Below are 22,748 nucleotides of genomic sequence, written 5' to 3'. Positions count from 1 at the left end.
GTTTGTATACCTAGAAGTGCACACCTTATGCTATTGAAAAGTTGTAAGAGCATATGTTTTGTATCCACAACAATTATCTTTCAAACAGGAAGGGTATTCTCCAGTCAATGAATCTATGCTTCCACAAAGTGGTGCATGAAGGCACTATGATAGCTCCCAAATCACAGCTTAAATATGATGCCATAACAGTCTATTCTGTAGATTAATTTTTGCCAAGAACAATATATGAAGGTTTCAGCTTCTCCATGCAGGATATTTTGGTAATGTTGAAGCTACTGAGTTAAGTATAGACTCGGAAGGATGGCTGAAGAACATTCTGGGGATGTTATCCTCTAGGATATCAGTTGAAGCTGTGAAAATAAAAAAGTGAAAATAAAAAATGTATCAGAAAGGATTATGAATATATATCTTACTCATGCTTGTAGGCTTAGCATGCATGCATCTAATGTTTACGCAAGAAGACACCATTCAAGAACTTATGTAGTAGGCAAGAGAATTGAAATCAGTGAAACTCGAAGTTCATGTGTTGATATTGAAACTACTTAAAATCGTTTCAACTTAAGCCCCGTACTGTAAGGGGGAAAGTTGGAAGAAAAATCTCTTGTTTATCCATTTACAAATGTTGTCTGCCATATGTGTTTGCATTGCGACTCCTGCAACTGCAACCATAGCCCAATGGTTTTGATTTGGAGACTTTTAGGTTTCAAAAGCATATACACCATATTTGTTAGGTGCCCAAATTCTAGCCCTAGTTGTGTCCTGGAAAAACATAAAAATATGCCTCTGAACAAAATAGGGAGCAGCCTGCAGGTAATGTTCAAAAAAATTTAAGCAGCTAGTACAAACCACCATGGGTATTATTTTGTTGGTCCTAGTGACACACAGAGTCCTCCAAATCAGCTCCACACATTACTTATTGCACAAGTGAAAACATATTCTCACCGATACAGAGCATTACATGCAAAATGTTTCCTCAAATAACTCTTAATTTCAAGGTACTTAGTTAAATTGCCACTACATGTGTGAGAATGATTTTCCTTGAATTTCGCTTTCTGCAAAGTGTTCACTGTTTTGCTATCTTATGGAAAGTTCAACAGTTTCTACACAAAATTTATCCTCAACTGTTTTCTGACAAGTAACCTTTCATTTAAGAAGGCAGTGTCTACGCAAAATAGCTTCAAACCTAAATAGAACAGAAGGTGCAAATTTAGAAATGCAATACTGAGTCTGTCCTTTACATGCCTGCAAGGCGAATAGTACCAAGGTTTTCTTAATAATATCCTACATACATTAAGGGCATTTGGATTCGCTTCCAAAACCCACTTCAACAAAGATGAACATTGAAGTTGGCTCATATTGTACGAGATGTCAGTTTTATTTTATCTTGTGTTAGAACTTAGAAGCATGAATATTAGTGCTTTTGATCTCCTTTGAGAGTGTGGTGATTGAATAAGGATCACGAGTCACTGTTTCTGGTAAAGCAAATCCAGGAGAGAAAACGCATATTGTCCCAATTGAAAGCATCTGGTCTGATTCTGCAGATTCCAAAGAAAAGCTGTTGGATTTGTTAGGAAGTGTGCATGACACAACTGGAAAGGAAGATCTGCTAGGTTACCTAGAATGCAAGTTTTACAGAAGGTAATTCTAGAAATGCCATACATTCCCATCTTTACAAGTACTACAAGCTGAGGACCGTTCAATACGTCTCGAATCTTAGCCACTTCTGATATATTTTCAAAATTTCCTGCAGGTTGCTGTTGAACATGGCTATAGCAAGTTGGTATTAGGACTCTGCACATCAAGGATTGCAACACATGTGGTTGCCTCAACGGTAAAGGCATGGAGACTGTCTATTCTCTTGTGTAGTTAATGTTTTGTTATGTATCCTTTGTATGGATGACCTAATATTGTAGAGAATCACCAGCGTCCAAAACCCACTTAATAACGGATCATTGCAGACTTCCAGTAATTTTGTCATAACGCTGTAAAAAAGCATCCATTATATTAACGAAGCATTGTAGACTTGCAGTAATTCTGTTATAAGGCTGTCATCTACGCAACTCAAGAGGGCATCCTTCTTACAGCTTATATTAGAATAACTAATCAGCTAGTGTATCCCTACTGAAGGAACACCATCCATCAGTGGACAATCGTGCAGTGTATAAAGAAAAAGGTTGAGAGAAGAATAGAAAGAACCTAATTGTAAAAATAAGAGAACTTGCCATCTGATGCCAAGCACACTGTATTCAAGCTATTACCTTAAATCCTTTTTAGTGATAAAAATTAGGTTCAAAATAAGCTCATGGGTTAGATTGAATGGCTGAGTGCTTTGAACTTACAAGTTGGTGGTCTCAGGATCAAGTCCCTGGGCTGGCTACCTTTGTTAATATTAATATTGTGGACCTCACTCAATGTTCCTGAGCGGTTAGATTGCCCAAACTGCAATTGACCAGAATACCCTATATACCATCCTCGGAATGAAGGAATTGTCGCGTGGATTTCGTGGGATATGCATTTCATTGAAAGCACAAAAAGGAAACCAGGTTCAAAACCCCTCAACGATATGGTACCACATTCATGCCATCGACATTGTTAACTACCGTATCTGTGACTGCTTTTAATCCTGGCAATCTTGACAGTCCATAGATGCTGTGTACCTTGATGGACAATGCCAGGTAACTCTTAGGTGAATTTGACAGATTTTAACACTTTATCCACCTCACGAATTACAGTTTTATCGACCGCATAATTTTTTCAGTTCACATACTCACACTTATTGATTAAACAGTCCTTTTTAAAGTCTCCGTAGTGTTTGGAAATAGAACCATGAAAGAAACAGCATAGGTTGAGAGAAAAATAGAAATAACCTAATTGTAAAAATAAGAGAACTTTCCATCTGATGCTTTGAGGAATCAGATTAAATCAATACATTATATAGTTTATTTCAGAATAGGTAAAGAAGCATCCGAGACAATAAAGCTTATGTAATCACCAAATTGGTCCAAAAACCATGGACAGGAACAATAGAAAGAAACACAGGCACGGCATTTGCGCTTGAGAGCACTAACCTGCAAGGTAAACAGAAGAATTCTGAGAACCTGGGAACCTGGGCGAACAATTTCTGAACCTGGAAACAGCTCTGTCCCTGCCAGTGAAAAACACAGAAGAGAACACTAAGAAAACACTCGAATAACAGAATTCTGAGAACCTGGGAACCTGGGCGAACAATTTCTGAACCTGGAAACAGCTCTGTCCCTGCCAGTGAAAAACACAGAAGAGAACACTAAGAAAACACTGGAATAAAATTAAAATGTTAGAAGCAAAATGAGAGAGAATGGGATTAGAAAACCCATTTTTGAGAGCACTGACCTGAAAATTGAGCACGAGCAATTTGTGAACAGTAAACGGATGTGTAAACAGTGATAGGTAAGTAGTGCACAACAGATAACACAGCAAAAGCTGGACAGATAACACAGCAAAAGCTGGAGACATTATTGCAGCAGTGAGTGGAAAAGCACAAAAACATTATTGCAGAGGGCGTGGAAAAAACATGAAGAGCAAAAAATGGATGGATATGGAAGAAGAGCAGGAAACGGTCTCCGAAATTGAAGATCAGACTGAGACTTGTCGTTGAACGGGGTGTTTTTTGTTCCGCCGGGCGCGGGCGCATCGTCCAGCTATGCCAAGGCTCAGTCAGTGAGGCGGCATCCATGAATACCTCCGCCCCTTCTTTGCAGGGAGGCCGATATGCAGGTAATGAGGTGTCGTAAAAACCCGCTAAGTCGTTTCCTGAACAAATACGGGAAAAAATGCCCACTCCGCCAGGTGTCACATGAGAATCAAGCCTGAACAAAGACGAAGCTAATTGTCCAGTCCGCTAGGTGTCAGCGTGAGAATGAGAAGGACGACGAAAGGTCCCTTTCAAAGGAAGGCCTATCGGCCTAATTATTGAAAATTTTCAAATAAAAAATTAAAAAGGCTTTTACATTGTGTTATGCCCTTCCACATTGATAACTTCACTCCTTCGGGCTCATGTTGGGGCGGAGGAACCACACAAAAGCGCCTCTCATGTGACCATCCACTTCATTGTTGTTATCAATTTTTATACTTCACTTCTCTACACATTTTCACTGTTGTTACACGTTGAAGGTGTTCGAACAGTGGATTTATTGCTGTTCGTGTTGCTTCAGAAGGCTGTTTTTTCAGTCCAAAGTGCAATCATGTACGGGTTCGAGTCCCTCACATTCAATATCCATGGCGGATACCTGGAAGCAATTGTACGAGGGTACCGATCGGGTCTGTTGACAGCGGCCGATTACAATAATTTATGCCAGTGCGAGACGCTGGATGACATTAAAATGCATCTTGCCGCCACCGACTACGGGCCCTACCTGCAGAACGGTAACGCATATCTTTTCAGTTTCTTGGCTAGAAAAAAAGGTTATTTGAATACGAACATTTGCAGAGTTAGTGGCTTTAAACATTAGTTTCTTGATCGACTAACTTTATCAATGTAACAGCAGAAGGATGTTAGGGTTACAGTGCGCACTCATTTGTAGATAATTGAACCCCGCCCCACAATTCAGGGAAGAAAACACGAATTACCTTGTATGCATGACACCCAGCTGATACTATAATTGGCTTCTGATGTTTCTCCCACAATTTGCTTGCCCGTATCCATGGCAGTAAATTGGTAGCTATAATTTACTTGTCGGCACATTTTTTATTTTTGAGCTGGTGAAGACCACAGGTCAATTGGGTAACTCTGCCACTATATTATATAAGACACCCATGTTTTCACTGTGGGTTGGGAGGTCTGCACTAACAACTAATGAATTTTTGATATCATGGTCTACCTGCTTATGGTGATCCAGGACAAACTCCAAATCATATTCCCGAAGAGGATCAAATCACTTAAAAAAGAGCACGAATAGGGTTGAATGGGAAAAGAACATTAACCTGACTCTGCTTCCCCTGAAGAGAGCTCATCGCAGCCTTATCCAAACGTTCACAGAGCAGAAAAATTCAAATTGCCTTATATATCAAACAACTAATGTTATAATTTACTTATGATATTTATGCCACAATTTGCTTGCCTATATGCTTGGCAATCAACTGATGGCCACAGTTTGCTTGCATACAGTATGCATGGCAATCAACTCAGGGCTATGGTTTGCCTGCCCTATATTGAAGCAGATTATCAGAGCACTTGGCAGATCCATAGATTGCCTATTACAGACTCACAATGACACAGTTTTAGGAACTGTGGTTGGGTGCATGAACAAACGTTACATGCTCAGTTTTGTGGTGGAGTGGAGCTAATTTCCAATTTTATGGAGTTGCAGAGTGGTGGTGACATGGCTAAGGAGTTTATCTCAAATCTGGTTGAGGAGTTTATCTCGAGTCAGCCAGGTCTGTTTAAATTTATGCATATGGTTTTGATAATGGGTAGTTAATTGAGTCTTGAGAGTTTTGAGGGACAAGTGTAGAGTCAGTTACACTGTGTTAGTGAAAGTAGAATTATTTTGTAACCACTGAAAGTTTATATTTTGCGATGGAATGAGAAATAGAGGAACGCGCATTTTGACAGGGCTTTGTTGGTTTTGGAGTTTTCTTCCATGATCCGTTTACCTATATGTGAAAGAGGTTTTGTCCCCTATGTTTTGCATCTATCTTACTGCAAATTCAGATCTGGATCCACTCAGGATACATTTTTCAAGATTGGAAGTGTTCAGATTTCCAGCCAGCCACCTCACATGATCCTGAGATAGCAGATTCTCAGATACCCCTCACACCGCCATTTATCAGCTCATCCGCTTGGTTAGCATGCTATTTCGACAAAGGTGGATCAGCGACCATGGGGTATTTTAGCCATTGTTCCATATGAAGTGCTTCCATATAATGTTCAGGGCATTTAAGTAAGGGTTATAGGTTGAAATCATATAATGGAGCATGATTCTTGGAAGTTATACTTGTTGCCTTATTTCACCTTGGTGGTCATCTCTTCCTTCTAGTAAAGCATGAGCACCTTGGGGCTTTTATTTCACTGTCTAGGAGGGGCATGGATAGGAGGCCTTGATAGAGGTGGCATGTCCACATTCTTTCATACTTAAATCCTTGCCATCTGTCCTTTATCCATTATCCTTTCTTTTGTTTCGTTGTTTTCAATTGCTTGTACTAGTTCTTTGCTTCCCTTATCCTATGAGAAGAGGGGCTTGGAAATGCCAAGAGGTTGATGCAACTGCAAAGAAATTAAAAGCATGTGCCATTGTTAAAATGCAAAATTGTATCATGGATTTGTATGTTTTAAGGGGTTTTAGCCTAATTTGAGCTAAAGTGCTTGGTTTCCCTAGTATCTGAAGGGAAGCACTGGGTTCATTTGGATTGTTATGCACTTGGAGAGACATTCATCTCCTAGATTTTCACTCTTTTCTCTAGTTCTCTATGGAGCACTAGTTGAGCGACTTTCTTGGGGACTTTATTGCTGTGGATTTGATCTCTTTTCATGTATGGTAATGGTGAGGCTTGGATGAATGCATGATAAATCTATTTAGTTAACTTCTTATATCTTGGCTAGTGTTTTATTGGATGAATGTAATTAAGTATCAAGCATGTTAGTGTATTATTTGTTTCATTATACTTCTTGAACAAACCCTTATTCCAAGTCTTTGAGGTAGTAGCATGTTAGCTCCTTTTCTTAATTTATCTTTGGAAATTGAGAGCTTTTATTCAAAACCCTAGGATAAGTAGGTTAACTTAACCTAATCTTTTTGATTCTTGTATCTACTCTAAATTTCCCAAAGATTGTTTATTCCTAGTTTACAGTAGCCCTAGATTGAGAAGATACAAGTCCTCTCTCTCTTGTGGCAATGAATTGTACTCTTAAAATTATTTTTTTATTGTTTTACGGTGAATTAGGGCTTTATTACAGAAAAATCATATATTATCAGCATTTATTGACTTAGATGTTATTGTACGCAGATTAGGAATTGTTTAGAATGCATAAAATAAGTAAAAATTACATTCTATATGCATTTTCCAGCTGTTAATTAGGGCTGATGTCAAGGCTTTATTTGCTGTTATATGCCTCTTTAACCACTGAAATTTGTTGTAATTTAGTTTATTTATTCTTTATCTTAGCCCTGATTTTATACTTTATTATCATAGTTTCCAGGGCTAAATTTGCTGCTGTCATAAATTGTTGTATTGTTACAATTTCTAATTTTTCAAGCCACTTTATAATAGCCAAGTGCAATTTCTTGATTATGTGTGTCTGAAAACCTATATTGAGCCTCTTTTAGTTGACCTCTAGAAGATCCATAGGAACCGTTAATTCAAATTTGGAAATTACTCACAAATTCTAAATTCCTATCTTTATCCTTTTGTGGAAAATCATTGTCAAACCCTTAGAAGGCAATTAGCTTAAGTTGATTGTGTTATTTGATTCTTAAGATCTATTAGGGAGGTCGCCTTTGTGTTGGATTGTGTCCATCACTGAAATGGGCAGAGTAATTAGTGAGGTGACAGTGGTCTCACTTCAATTGTTGCACTTTGTCTAGGTCACCCAGAGGGGCTTTGCACTAAGGTGCTAGGTTTTGCTATAACAGGAAGCACTAGATCTGCTTGAGATATATTTTTGGCTTTTCGAGAATGTCAGGCTAGTGGATCCTTGAAAAAACATTTTTTAAAACAGATATATACCATAAAATAAATAATTAAAAAGATAAAGCGTGGGGTCCTGAAAATGCCTGTCTCCCCATCTTAAATGCACAATCTAAATTTTTGTGGCAGTCTGCATTTCTAATTTTGGGAGAACGATTTGGAGATCTGAAAAATCTGTGTTTCTATATGTATATGTTATCTCCCCGTATATGGATCACAATTTTTCTAAAAATATGCTAGATCCATATCCATTTCCATAGTGCTTAATATATCCCTGCTATCAAAATCTGTTATTTTCTACTTTGCTGAGCTTTCTTGAAGTTTTTGGTGAGAAATGCAGCTTCTGATATGGAACTGTCTATATCGCAATAGACATGGCAATCAATTGATGCCTACAATTTGTTTCTGACGACTATGCATTTGTCTATAGGAAAGCCAGAGAGAAATGCATCATGAAAGACCAATTCAGGAACTGTAGGGCTTGCCTTGCTACAATGAGAAATGCGCAGTGTTCTGAAATTTCCTTCACATGTTCCTTCAAGAAAACGAGAATCAAGAGTCTTAGATGTACATGATAGAACATAATGATGCCTTAGAGATAGACAGACCAAAGTTGCCAGGGGTACAAAGCTACGACTACAAATGTAGAAAACTAACGCACCAACACCCAACAAATTAAAGCTAAACCCAGCAGAGGATCAGTAACGAGAATGCAGAGTTGAATGGAGTAGTTTTAGGGCAGTAGCATATAGCCAATATCCTACAGTGGAGCTTTCTGCAATGCCATGGTGGAATTCGATGCCCACACACTCCAACTCATGAGCAACACTAGCACAAGGTCAAAAGAATCCAGTTAAGACATTGAACCGTCAACTAATGATACTACTGGAGAGAGGGGAGGATGTGCACACATTAACCCCAAGCCTCTTTTGCATTTCTAAATGATTTAGGCCCATACTGTTTCTTATTAACTATTCTTGATCTACTTCTAAATTGCTAAAAGCTTTAGGCCAATATGGTGCCTTATGAACGATCCTTTGGCATGTGCTTTGTGAAGAGTTTGAATGTGGGTTAAACACACACTTCTGCAGACAGTTGATCACCAGACAAAATAGCATAGTGACGGTGAAGACTGGAAAGTATAAGATATACATATTAAAACAATGAACAAATGCAGTTGTGGATGCAGGTATAGGTACTTGCCATTAGTAGCAATTTTAGAAGTTAATTTTACTATCAAAAGTCACAAACAATAAAGAATACAAGGAAAAACCTAAGTTTGTGGTAAAAAGTTTGTCCAAGGAACATCATTCCGAACAGTAATGGTTGTTCGAGTTTTTGGTATTGAAATGACTGGTCAGCTTTTTGTTGTTTGTGATTTTTCTTCGTATGTGAATACATGCATGAGTGTGTTTATTGTTTTCTAACATTACTTATTGTTTATTTAATAATTAAACATGTTATTTAAGGGTGATGTTTCATTTCATAGTGCATTAGTAACATGTCATTAATAAGTTAGTTAAGGTTGTTTTGTTTTGTGTTTTTTTTATCTCTCGATCTCCTAAAAGGATACTTCAACCTTTTCTGCTTTCCTTAGACTGCACCCAATGCAGCTATTGGTGGAATATTGAGTATGCCTGTAGTGCCTTGGGCATGTTGTGGCATGCTCCCTGTGCTTGAAGTTGCATGGTACTAGTACTAGTACTAGTACCGATATTATTATGCTGATTCGGTATTGGTATAATGGTATGATGACTTGAGGATATGATTTGCATTCCTATTCTCAATCTAATCTATGATTTTTTTTTTAATAATACCTAAAAAAAAATTCATTATTTTGTGTATAGTATTACAAAATATGCACAACTTCAACATTTCCTTTCATTCACATTCGGATAAGATATCAGGCGTGCAATGTGATGCACTTGTCACACCACTAGTTAGCAGCAATCAGCATTACCCTGCATTAGTAGGTAGCACACACTACAGGCAAGGGGAGTATATGGAGGAGGACGACTCATGCACCACGTGCAAGGGGGAGTACATGAAGGAGGTTGGCACAAATCAAGTTTTTTTGGGGAAAGCTAGTCGACATGCACCATTTAGACAAGGAACTCATCATAGAAGGCTTGTGCATGAAAGTTCTAGATTTTAAGGCAATGGAGACAATCCAAGAAGGGAAAGGACTTCTCAAGATAGGACACATCATTAGGATAGAAGCTCACACAACCATAATACCATTGGTATGCAACAAAATCATGGCTTGCATAGGGGTGATGTTGATACAAGGGTTTATAATCACCTTGCTCTAGTCCAATATCCTCCTAATGATCTGCCACAAAAAGCATAAAATGGATTCCTCCATTGTCTTTCATTTGCCTAGTAGGCAAAGTAACCCAGTTGGTTAGAGGAAGGCAAAGGGGAACTACACAACAATTGAGAGAGGTTGCATAGGAGTGCAAATGGACTATCAAGTACTTATTCTAGTACTCAAGGCCAAACATCTTAAGCAAGAAGCAAAGCAAATGGATGGGAAGGAGCACTCTCCAATGGAGGAGGAGATAGAGGTTGACCCACCATAGCCCAGGCCCAAAGGTAGGGACCATCTACCTTCTCACAAGGTACAATGAGAAGGATATGACATATGTTGCATCTATAGAAGCCAGAGGCTGAAACATATTCAGATAGTTTTTATTTTGTTTACAACAATGCACAAGCCAAGGGCTTGGTAGGCCATTGCAGGGAAGCCAGTTTGAGGCCCATCAGTTGAATTTCTCTGCCATGCATGCAAATATTCTTTTGCCATATGTTATGTAAAATTGATGACCTACCTCTTATTAAAAAACCTTTTACTTTCATTCATATTACCATGCCGACTCACATAGAGTACATCAATAGAAAAATGCAATCAAAAGTTATAAACTTATGTTAAATATTGTAGCTCAGATAGGTGTTCTAGCCTTGATAGTTGTCACTAAGGCTAGGAACACAGAGGAATTAATTATCTCCAAGCCCATGTAATTTTTCCTAAGTTTCACCTAGGGAAAATGTCTTAATTAAGTCAATTAGTGATTTTTTAAATATTTCCTAAGTTAAATTGTAGGAAAAGTGGATAATTAATTGACATTAGTTGAGATAAGATCGATTTGCCTCTAGAAGCTTGTAGAAAGTTTCTAAGATACTTGATTGGGAAGAGATAACTTCTAATCTTGGCCATTCATTTGTGAATGAGAGATTATAAAGGGAGGTCGATGGGCAGCATTGGAGATACATTGATAATTGAGTTGAGTTGAGTTGGGTGAGTTTTCAGAGAGACACCATGAAGGTTTCAACAATATTGATTGAGGAGGAGTTTTGGAGCGTTTATTCATCTGAGAAGACTTCCAACCTTTGAGTTTCAGAGGGAGTTTTACTAGCTAGATTATTGTTTGTAGAGAGGGTAAAGTTATTTTTTTTGGGGCAGTGCAAATTGCCAGAATTGCCAGTGTGAGTTGCTAGAGGTAGTGCGAGTTGCCGTGTGGGTTTTCCAAGAGGCCATGCAAGTTTTCTAGTGCGAGTTTGCTAGGAGGTTGTGTGAGTTTGCCAGGAGGCCATGCAAGTACCAGGGAGGCTGTGTAATTTACAGAAGGGAAGTGGTGGGGTTTTCCTAGTTCGATTTGACAGTAGTGGTGAAGAAAAATTGGTTTGAGCTTTGTCAATGAGAGGCAAACAATTTTATGTAATTTCTCAATAGTAGATTTGTTGAAGATTAATAATAAAACCCTCAATCTGAAAACTGGTTTTCCCCACACTGGGGTTTTTCTAGGTATGTTTGTCCAAAAATATGTGTTATTTGTGTGATTGGTGTCTCATGCATCCCACTGCAAATAACATTTGGTGAATGGTGTTGTTCATGTTTTTATTCATTACTTTCAGTTGATAAATTAATTTTGTTGTGTATAAGTAATCAAAATAATTAATTGGGTTAATAACATCTTCTGGGTAGTAGAAATTTCACATGGTATCAAAGATATCTACAGCGTTGGGGTGTTTCTTTATTTGAGCGTGAGGGTTTTGAAGGAGAAACCAAGGGTTTCATCGCATAGGTTGATTCTCTTCAGATATCTTCAGATTTATTTGGGTTTATTGTTCAATGGTTTTAGAAATGGCTTCAGCTGGTTTGAGGGATCAAGATAGACTTGATGGTGCATCAAACTTTGGTATTTGGAAATCTAGGATACTTTTGTTGCTAGAGGAGCACAGACTGAAGGAGTATGCAACATTTGTTGTTGCCATACCAACAAATCCAACACAGTTAGCGACCTACTGCAAGGATTATGCCAAAGCTAGACATCTCATCTAAGATGGGGTCAAAGATCATATTGTACCCCACATTGTAGAGTTGGATACATGTAAGAAGATGTGGGATGCCATCTTAAATATGTTCCAAAGAGCAACTATTAACAAAAAAATTATCCTTAGAGAGAAGCTGTGAAACGCTAGATAGAACAAGGGAGAAAGTGTTGTTAGTTATCTTACCAGAGTTAGAAAAGTCAGAGTTGAGTTAACAACTATCGGAGAAAAAGTGGAAGATGAAGAGCCTGTGAGAATTGCGTTGAATGGGTTCTCAAAGCAATGGAACGTCTTTGTCCAAGTGATTAATGGATGACAAGACCTTCATAGCTGGAATCATCTTTGGAGCAATTTCAATTAGGAGGAGATTAGGAAGAGCTATGTCAATGCTAGCAGCATCAGTGGCCAAAAGGGTGAGGATGACAAGAATGTTGCTCTTGCAGGAAAAGGGAATACCCAATAAAGGCTCAAGTAAAGGGTCTAACTCCAAGGGAGAGAAGAAAAAGAATGACTTGATTAAAATCAAGTGTTTCGACTATCATTAACTAAGAAACTTGTCAGTCAATGTCCGAACAAAAAGAAGGGTGAAAAGAAGAAGAAACAATAGACATCAACTTCAACATACATTGATGAATTGTCTACAAGAATTGAAGATGAGTTCGTCCTCATTGCATGTCTATCTAGCTCGACTAGCACAAGTTGTTAATTTTCTAGTGTTTTATGCTTGGCACAATCACTTATAATAATTCTTCTTCAATTAGCAATTAATTTCCAATATAATTTCAATCTTCCAACAATAATAAGCAATTGTAGATAGAATAGTAAACCAAATGCACAATAGAAGACAACCAAGAACGATAGAGACAGTTGTTTGGTCAAAGACCATGGAAAAACCCCACAAGGGAGGAAACCCTTTCCAAATTATTCTTCTATTAGATTGTCATCAAATGTTCAGTAGAGAGATACAATGCCCAAGTACATCAACAATGAGTCAAAGGTCAAAGCATTGACTAGTCAAATTACCCAACCAATATCCAGTCAAATATGAGCAAGAAAGTCAAATTTGGTCAAACTTGAATTTTGCAATTTCTAGTCATAGTTAACAATAATCAACACTTACCTAACCACTCAATGGTCAAAGTGCCCAAAAAATTCATTTAAGGCAACAAAGAACTCAACCTCCTTAGCTCAGTCAAACTTGGTCAAAATAGTCAACAAATTCTACACACAATAAGGTCAAAGTCAAAGGTTGACATGCAAAAACCATAGCACAAGAAGTTTAGTCAACTCAGGTCAAAATGCTCTGAACAAATCTTGGTCAAAGCAGAAGTCAACTAGGCCTTCTAAGCAGATCCAAAAACAAGTCAAACAAGGTTAAACCCTCCTCAAGTCAACGCAAGTTAAACAACCCAAAATAGAAGTCAAAATCGGTCAACAAAAAAGTCTCTTTCTCCTTCACACGTGTGAACTTGGACCTGCAATTTCAAAGCTAGTTGAACCAAACAAGAGGAGATGTGAATGTGTGATGATGCCTGTAAGTGATGCCAAGTGTGGTCTATTTATATGTGCCCTTGGAGGTCGAATTTCCTTGCCTAGACCGACTTGTACTTTTGTGTCGATGTGGGTTTCACATTAAAAATAATATTTTTCCTTGTGCAAATTAAATTCTTCCAAGGGCTAGTAGGCTCTCCAAAGGGCGAGGAGGGCCTCCCAAAGGAGGAAATTTCTCCCTGAGCTGCCAAATTTCAACACATGTATCTGGTACATTGATAGTGGGGTGTCATGTCACATGACAAAAGTTAGAGAGTATTTCTCCAACTACAAAGGAGAGGAGATAGGCTTCTAGATACAATTGGGAAACAAATCCAAGTATACTCCAATTGGGAGAGGGATAGTCACATTTTTGTGGGAGTCAAGAAATAATATCCAAATTACAAATGTGTTGCATGTGCCAGGTATGGGAATGAATCTAATTTTAGTATTTTCTCTTCAGGATAATGGGTATGATGTACATTTTCGAGGAAAATATGTGTATCTAAAACACCAGGATTGGAAGTTAGCAAAGGAGATTGGGGTAAGAAGCAACAAGTTGTACATGTTGGAATTCGATACTCCAAAGGCACTAGTTAGCAATAGAGATATGGGAGAGTTGTGGCACAGGAGGATATACTTAAGATGCTCAGAGAAATGGTGAAAGGTATTCCAGAAGTGAGTACATAACATGATGATGTATTGAGAGGGTTCGTACTTGGAAAGTTTTCAAAAGCAACATTTCCAAGGACTGATAGTAGAACCAAGGGTGTGTTAGAGTTGATACATTTTGATATTTGTGGTCCATTATTAACACGATCTCTCGGGAGTTATGAATATTGCGTGACCTTCATTGATGATTTCTTTAGGAAGAACTAGATATACTTCTTGAAAATAAGAGATGAAGTCTTTAGTCGCTTCCGAGAGTTTAAATCTCTTGGGAGAACTCGATAGGAAAGAAGATAAAGGTACGTCGGACAAACAATGGGTGTGAGTATATTGAGAAAGCCTTCAAGGAGTTCTACACTAAGGAGGGAATCAAGAGGGAGTGGACAGTTCCATACAACCCACAACAGAATGGGGTTGCAGAACACGAACAAAACCATAGTTGGAACAACAAAGTCCATGCTATATGATTAGGATATGCCTAGATATCTTTGGGCAAAAGCATGTAGCACAATAATTTACATTCATAATAGGGTCCCACATAAGGTGTTGGGAAAGATGACATTCGAGGAGGCATTTACAAGGAAGAAGCCAGGGGTCGGTCATTTCAGGGTTTTTGGCAATATTGCTTATTGTCACGTTCCAACTGAGAAGCACACCGAGCTAGACTCAATTGCAAAGAAGGGGTATTTTGTTGGTTACAATGAAACATCCAAGGCATACAAGATCTATATCCTAGGGACTCAGAAGATCATCGTGAGACGAGACGTGAAGTTTCAGGCGGAGAAAGCCTTTAGGAGATCTCGCGAGTTGCCAACAGTTGATCAAATTTAGTAAGCAGAAGCTCCAAGGGTTGAACAATAATCTCAGGTGCAGGGCACAAGTACAAGTACATGTATAGGTGTACAGGAGAGTTCGTAGAACAAGGAGTAGGGGCATGATTAGGAGCTTGAAGCTCCACCCACTTTAGTTGGCAAGAGGAACCACAAAGTGCTTCAACATTGAAATATGCATAAGAGTTTGTAGGAGCTCCTAGATTGAGCACTAGGGAGAGGAGACCACTAGAGAGATATTCAAGTTACAAGGTATTCATGAGTCAGCACATTGACAGTGAGCCTTCCAGCTATGAAGAGGCTGCACAACACCGGGTGTGGCAGGATGCTATGGTGGAGGAGTGCAACTCCATCATGCTAAACGATGTTTGGGAGGTGGTACCTAGACCATTGGATAGGATAATGGTTGGTTCTCGCTGGATCTTTAAGATCAAGCATGCTATAGATGGTAACATTGAAAAATTCAAAGCTAGGTTCGTGGCCAAGGGTCTCTCAGAAAGAGGAATAGATTATGAGGAGACGTTTGCTCCCGTGGCCAGGTATACTTCCATTAGGGCCATGATCTCACTTGCAACATAGATGGGATGGCAGATTCATCAGATGGATGTCAAGACAACTTTCTTGAATGGAGTCATAGAAGAGGAGGTGTACACAAACAATCAAAGGGTTTTGCGATACATGGGAGGGAAACTCATGTATGCAGGTTGAAGAGAGCGCTATATGGACTCAAGCAAGCTCCCAGAGCATGGTATGGTCGTATTGACAACTACTTGCAAGAGATGGGCTTCATGAAGAGTGAGGTAGATTCAAACCTCTACTATCTTATGGTTGGAGGTGAACCACTCATTCTCGTTTTGTATGTGGATGATCTATTTTTGATTGGGTCACCAGGGCTCATAGAAGATTGCAAGAGGGACTTAGCAGCAAAGTTCGAGATGAAGGACTTGGGGTCAATGCACTATTTTCTAAGACTCGAAGTGTGGCAGACAGATGGGGAAATCTTCCTTGGTCAAGGGAGATATACTTTGGAGATCTTGAAGAAATTCAAGATGTTGGACTGTAGACCCATGTCTACACCTATGGTAAGCAATTGGAGGAAGATTGATCCATCGTAGTAGGAGGTAGTGGACCCCACCTTATATAGACAACTTATTGGTTCTCTCATGTATCTAGTCAACACAAGGTCAAACATTTGCTTTGCAGTCAAAACTCTTACTCAGTTCATGGTGGAACTAAAGAGAGTGGATTAGACAATAGCAAAGCATGTGTCGCGATATCTACAAGGTACAATTGAGTATGGGTTGAAATATACTCAAGGTGATGGTGTCAAGTTGATTGGCTACACTGATGCAGACTGGGTAGGTAATGCAGTGGACCGGAAAAGCACTTCAGAGTGTTGTTTCAACATGTGCTTGGGGATTGTCTCTTGGTACAACAAGAAACATAAGTCTGTTGCATTAAGATATGTAGAAGCAAAGTACATGGCAACAAGCATGGCAACATGTGAGGCCATATGGCTTTGGAAATTGCTAGTGGCACTGTTTGGTCAGAGGATAGAGTCGACCATCATTCATTGTGATAATCAGAGTTGCATCAAGCTATCTGAGAATCCAATATTCCAAATTTCCATGATCGGTCTAAACATATTGACATTCAATACCATTTCATTAGGGATTGTGTACAACGTGGATCAACTCGACTATAGTATGTGCCTACAGATTAGAAAATGGTAGACATTTTGACGAGGGTCTTGAATAAAGGAAAGTTTGTTTTCTTCAGGGATAAGTTGGAACCTGTGTGTTGTCAAGAACACCTTCCTTGCTAAGAGGGAGTGTTAAATATTGTAGCTCGGACAAGTGTTTTAGCCTTGAGAGGTGTCACTAAGGCTAGGAGCACAAAGGAATTAATTATCTCCAAGCCCATGTAATTTTTCCTGAGTTTCACCCAGGGAAAATGTCTCAATTAAGTCAATTAGCGATTTTTAAAATATTTCCCAAGTTAAAACTTAGGAAAAGTGGATAATTAATTGACATTAGTTGAGATAAGATCAATTTTTCTCTAGAAGCTTGTAAAAAGTTTCTAAGATGATCTTAGCCATTAATTGGGATGAGATAAATTCTAATCTTGGCCGTTCATTTTTGAATGAGATATTATAAAGGGAGGTCAATGGGCAACATTGGAGACAGATTGATCATCAAGTTGAGTTGAGTTGGGTGAGTTTTTAGAGACATTAGGAGGGTTTCAACTTTTAACAACATTTATTGAGGAAGAGTTTTGCAGGGCTTATTCTTCATCTGAGAAGACTTTCAGCTTCTGAGTTCCAGAGGGAGTTTTGCTGGCCAGATTATTGTGTGCAGAGAGGGCTGAGTTATTTTTCTGGAGGAAGTGTGAGTTTCCCAGAGGTGGTGCAAATTGCTACTGTGAGTTGCTGGAGGCAGTGCGAGTTTGCTAGGAGGCCGTGCGAGTACTGGGGCGACTGCAATTTGCAGATGGTAAGCCATGGGGTTTTCCTAGTTCAATTTGATTAGCAGTGGTAAAGATAAATTTACTGGAGCTTTGCCAGTGAGAGGCAAGTAGTTTATGTAATTTCCCAATAGCAGATTTGTTGAAGTTTAATAATAAAACCCTCGATCTGAAAACTGGTTTTCCCTACACTGGAGTTTTTCCAGGGACGTTTGTCCAAAAGTATGTCTTATGTGTGATTGGTTTCTTGTGTATTCCACTGCAAATATTATTTGGTGAATGGTGATGTTCATGTTTTTATTCATTACTTTCAGCTGATAAATTAATTTTGCTGTCTATATGTAAATCAGAATAATTAACTGGGTTAGTAGCACCTTCTAGGTAGCAGAAATTTCACACTTTAAACTCAATTTTCAAAGTATCAAGAGCTGAGATAAAATTAAAATATATTAAATGACAACAAACAAGTGCCATGGCGTAGTGGTATATTCAACTTCATACATAAAGCACCCTCCAAAATAAAATGCGAGGAGAAAAATGTTGAATTTCAATTTCAAAGTAATGTGTATTTTATTACCTCTTTTTAGGGCCCAGGGCCTAGGCTACTAGAGTCTAGAGACCGAAAACCTGGATCCGAAACAGATCTGCACACCATAAAAGGATCTGTCCTTGGATCCATTTTTGGAATGAGGATCTGTACCAAAAATGGATCTGGGAAGGATATGGATCCAGTACCAATACTTTAAGTGGAGAGAAGGATCAGTGCAACTATGTCCAGACTCCATGCTCAGTTGATACATTGGGATCTTGGTGGTGTAGTACTAGCCAGTGTTGTTTTGATTGCCATCAATTTGGATTTTTAGGGATAAATAAAATGTATCCAAGCTAAACAACTTGTTGCATGCAATCTATAGATTGGAATTGATCATGACAAATTGAAAATACTGCAATAAGTTGAAATTTATCACAATATTTTTGAAACTATTTCTGTTGCAAGAAAGAAAAATGAATAAAAGACAAAAAAAATGATTTGATTTCTTATTTTATTATGTTCAATTCTTGCTGATGTTTTCCTCATATTTTCAAATGATTTTCCTGATTTTTCAGATATTCTGAGTTTATGACCCCTGCCAATATTTTACCATCACCAATACTTTCAAAACTGGCACCAGCACTTGGTTTGAGCACATTGCAGACCTGATATGGGTTCTGGGCTACTGTAGAAGTTGTATTGTGTTGCTAATTCTGGATGTATGAAATTAGCAAGAAGATTCAAGATTCTTGAACTGGGTTTATATCAGTAATACTCTGAACAAGCTTGCTAAAGTTAAACCTCAATGGCAGGTTGCACTTGGCAAAAAACTGAGAAAGTGTTAATTTTCTCAAATACTTCATTGGATAGTTGAAAATTGAAACTCCACAGGGTAGCTTCTGCATTGACAAGGGGTGAAGGAGTTCTTTCTTGTTTCTAAGCATTTACCCGTAGGTTAAGTCAGCATGATCGAGCTTATGTGGTTGTTAATTGGGTTTACCTTGGTTGATTTAGAACTTTGGCCTCACTTGGCACAGAAGCCATTGGATATTGTTAGAAGGCATTCAGGATTGAGTGCTTTCTCAATTCTGGATTGTACAGCTGGTGTTGTAAAGCTTAATGTGGTTATGCTGGGAGAACGAGGTTGCCCATCCCATTTCTTTCTGTAATGTTATCCCACATTCTACATACTTGGACATCCATGGACTGGTTCTTAAAATAGTAGATCAAATCTCTGATCTGCAGGTAAAATTATGATTTGTGTAGATTTGAATGCTTTCAAGTTTTAAGTTTCTATGTTGAAAGCTTCTGCACTTACCCTTGCTTAGGAGGGACAACAATATTCCAAATCTTGGATTGCTAGAATGATATATCCTGGTTTGAAACTTTTGTTAATGACTTTCTTTTAACAAAATAGGCAAAGCATATGCGGTGTAACTATTTTTCCATTTTGTCAAGGATCACTGCTAGGTTTCATGAATTATAATGTCTTGGCTTTATCAGAGACTCACCAAGTCTTCTGAGTACTTGGCCAGTTTACTTGGATCAGCTATAAAATTAGCTTTTGTTTACTCGAGAACCAAAATCTGGCCAATATTGGTCAATCTTACCCCAAAATTTGGCAATTTTGAACCAAGAGTAGGCAAGTTTGTCAAAACTTGTTCAGTTCACTGACAGATTGGTTTAAAAACCCTAATCTTTACTAATTTAATCGTTTTTTTCATTTGCGATATGGGCATAAAACTTCAAAGAAAGCCATCTATATGCATATTGCATGATTTGGATTATTTTCAGCTATTTTTAATTGGTTTGAAATTGGCTGGGTAATGAAAACTTTGAAGATTTGCAGTGAATGAAAATATCAAATTTTGTGAATTTTTTGGATTTTTTGAGTGTATTTTTGCCAAAATTTTCACCAGTATTTTCGCAATCCAATTCTTACTCTTCTTCAGCTTGCTGAGTCATTTGCAGGTCTACACACTGAATTTCATGTGCATGTGCATGTGTTTTGTACTACATATATTAAATTTTGGAGTTACCATTGTTTACTGTGTGCTTGCAGAACCTTCACCATTGCACACATCAACAATCGTGGAGAAATGTACTCTCAAATTGGTGGATGAATACAAGCACCTGCTTTCTCAAGCAACTGAGCCACTGTCAACATTTCTTGAATATATAACGTATGCTTCTGTATTTCTATTTAATAACAGATCCAGAGCTGGTGGTGTACTTCAGCTATTGGATTTATTATTTAGAATTGGTTTGGAAAATATGAACTAAAAGCTGTGGTGGAGGAACTTTGGGAAAATTTATTTTCGAAGTCTTGCTCACTTGGTGAAGAAGCAAAACATTACATATGATCATTTCTTTTTGTTTGCTTTCAGGTATGGTCATATGATTGATAATGTTGTCCTCATTGTCACTGGCACTCTGCATGAAAGAGATGTCCAGGAATTGCTAGAAAAATGTCATCCTCTGGGCATGTTTGACAGGTAATTTTAAATGTTAACTTCTCTATTTATTTACTATATTCCAAATTCCCAGTTATCATTCCTAGTTACAGAGTATTTTTTGGGCATAATAGTTGCAGGCAGTGGAGTATTTAATGATGCACCTAATAGTTAGATTTTTTCAGTATTGCAACACTTGCAGTTGCCCAGAATATGCGAGAACTATATAGACTGGTGCTTGTTGACACGCCTTTAGCTCCCTACTTTTCTGAATGTTTTACTTCTGAGGTAGGTGTAGTAATTCCTGTTTGTGAGATCAGCCCTTGGAAAAATTTATGAATTCTCCAGTTCTTGATTGATTTGTAATATCCTAATTGAATGATTTCCCATTCAAATGCTTTTGGGACAGTGTTTGAAGTAGGGCATTAGTGCTTAAGTTCTCTTATATTTCCTGCAAATCTTAATGTCTGATCACTCTTGTTAGGATCTGGATGATATGAATATAGAACTTATGCGGAACACACTCTATAAAGCATATCTGGAAGACTTCTACAAGTCTTGCAAGGTAATTACTGTAAAACCTTGGAAACAAGTCATATGTCACTTGAAGTTTTGTAAAAAATATTAATTGAGCATGATGGTGCCTGATTTCATATGCACTCATCACCAACAGAAATTGGGGGGAGCTACTGCTGAAATAATGTCTGATTTATTGTCATTTGAAGCTGATCGACGAGCCATAAACATTACAATAAACAGGTATACAGTTTTGGATCCCAAGATTGCTTAGTTCTTCCGTTTAATATGGCAATTAAAACTGTGGTCTGTAAAATTAGACTACTGTTTATTCAAATCTGACTGGGCATTATCTGTGTGCTTGGGAAAAAACAAAATGTGAGGTGTTGAGCCAACAAAAATCATGTGGAAGAAACCCTTTGAATGCTTAGTGTGCCTACTGCATTTAGTTGCGAGGGTATCTTATATCCAGTATTTTTAGCTACCGAATAGCTTATTTTGGGAATGGAGTTTATGGTTGGTTCACTCATGGATGAGTGTGAAATGTTTGCACATGCAGTATTGGAACAGAATTGACTCGTGATGATCGACGGAAGCTTTATTCTAATTTTGGACTGCTGTAAGGCTTATTAGATTGTACCTCTTTGAACTTTAGCACTTAGCATCTGCTTTGAATGTTTGATACTCTTGACTGTGGTTCATTCATATCCCTTTCAGTTTATGGAGGTGTTTTGATTGACAAACTTGTATGTTTGTTAGGCATCCTTATGGTCATGAAGAGCTTGCTGTCTGTGACGATATTGATCAGGTAGTTGTCTCATAAGCACATGTTTTATATAATTTTTCGCAAGGTTTTGAACACCCTTTTGGTCAGCATCCTTTTTGTGCATTTTTTGAGCATCTTATTATTGATAGGTCCGGGGAGCTATGGAGAAGTATCCACCATATCAGTCAATGTTTTCTAAAATATCTTATGGAGAAAGTCAGATGCTGGACAAGATTTTCTATGAGGAGGAAGTGAAAAGGCTCTGTCTGGCATTTGAACAACAGGCAAATGCGATGACATCTCTAAAACTGAGCCATTTTTTCCTTTAAGCCACTTTAATGGATTAAATATTCTAGCTAGAGAGAAGGGTTATACCCTTCTAAAAAATTAAACCAGCTTATTGATGTTTTCTTTTACTTTTTTGCAGTTTCACTATGGTGTTTTCTTTGCATATGTGAGATTGCGGGAGCAGGAGATCAGGAATCTAATGTGGATTTCTGAATGTGTTGCTCAGAACCAAAAAGCCAGAATTCATGACAGTATTATTTTTATATTCTAATTGATGTCTTCGTGGTAGGCTGTTATTTCTAAAGCCTGCGAAATTGATTATGATTTTGCCTTTGTGGCAATAATGTCTATATAAGTTTTCTCATTCTTAATTATTAAGTTGTCTATAGACACATTTGAAATAGTTATGTATGTTGCCAAAAGTTTTGGAGGTGTCCTGATTTATTTAATTTCCTTTTTGGAGAATAATGAAAATTCTTTAATCAAGATGCATCTCTGCGAGCTTCCTTGTGCTTAGCTTGATTCTACACAGATAATAGCTAGAAGATTATTTTTATCTATACCATGTCTCACAGATTAATGAAATGGGTGATGCGGCCTTTGATAGGTCAGGTCTGAAAATGCTAGTTCTATTTTCTGTAAGGGTTTTGCATTGGAAGGTTTTGGAAATCTACATCATATGGTTGTTAAACATGTAATTGCACAAA

General features: G+C 38.0%; 1 protein-coding gene across 1 annotated transcript; it reads left to right on the top strand.

Annotated features, from left to right (window-relative positions):
* The first annotated feature begins 4,079 nt into the window (after positions 1–4,079).
* Positions 4,080–22,527, top strand: LOC149261233 (V-type proton ATPase subunit d2-like). The gene is made up of 10 exons (XM_089421910.1): positions 4,080–4,401; positions 20,081–20,201; positions 20,406–20,513; positions 20,657–20,759; positions 20,956–21,036; positions 21,145–21,230; positions 21,547–21,606; positions 21,747–21,795; positions 21,903–22,037; positions 22,181–22,527. The coding sequence occupies exons 1-10, from the start codon at positions 4,221–4,223 to the stop codon at positions 22,310–22,312; spliced, it is 1,056 nt and encodes a 351-aa protein (XP_089278036.1). The 5' UTR covers positions 4,080–4,220; the 3' UTR covers positions 22,313–22,527.
* Positions 22,528–22,748: the final 221 nt, after the last annotated feature.

The sequence above is a fragment of the Pinus tabuliformis genome, chromosome 6 (assembly GCF_031772625.1).
Source record: "Pinus tabuliformis cultivar Carrire ecotype Pingquan chromosome 6, CPIR1, whole genome shotgun sequence".
NCBI lineage: Eukaryota > Viridiplantae > Streptophyta > Pinopsida > Pinales > Pinaceae > Pinus > Pinus tabuliformis.
Note: the sequence above shows the minus strand (reverse complement) of the source record. Positions and strands in the feature narration are given on the sequence as shown.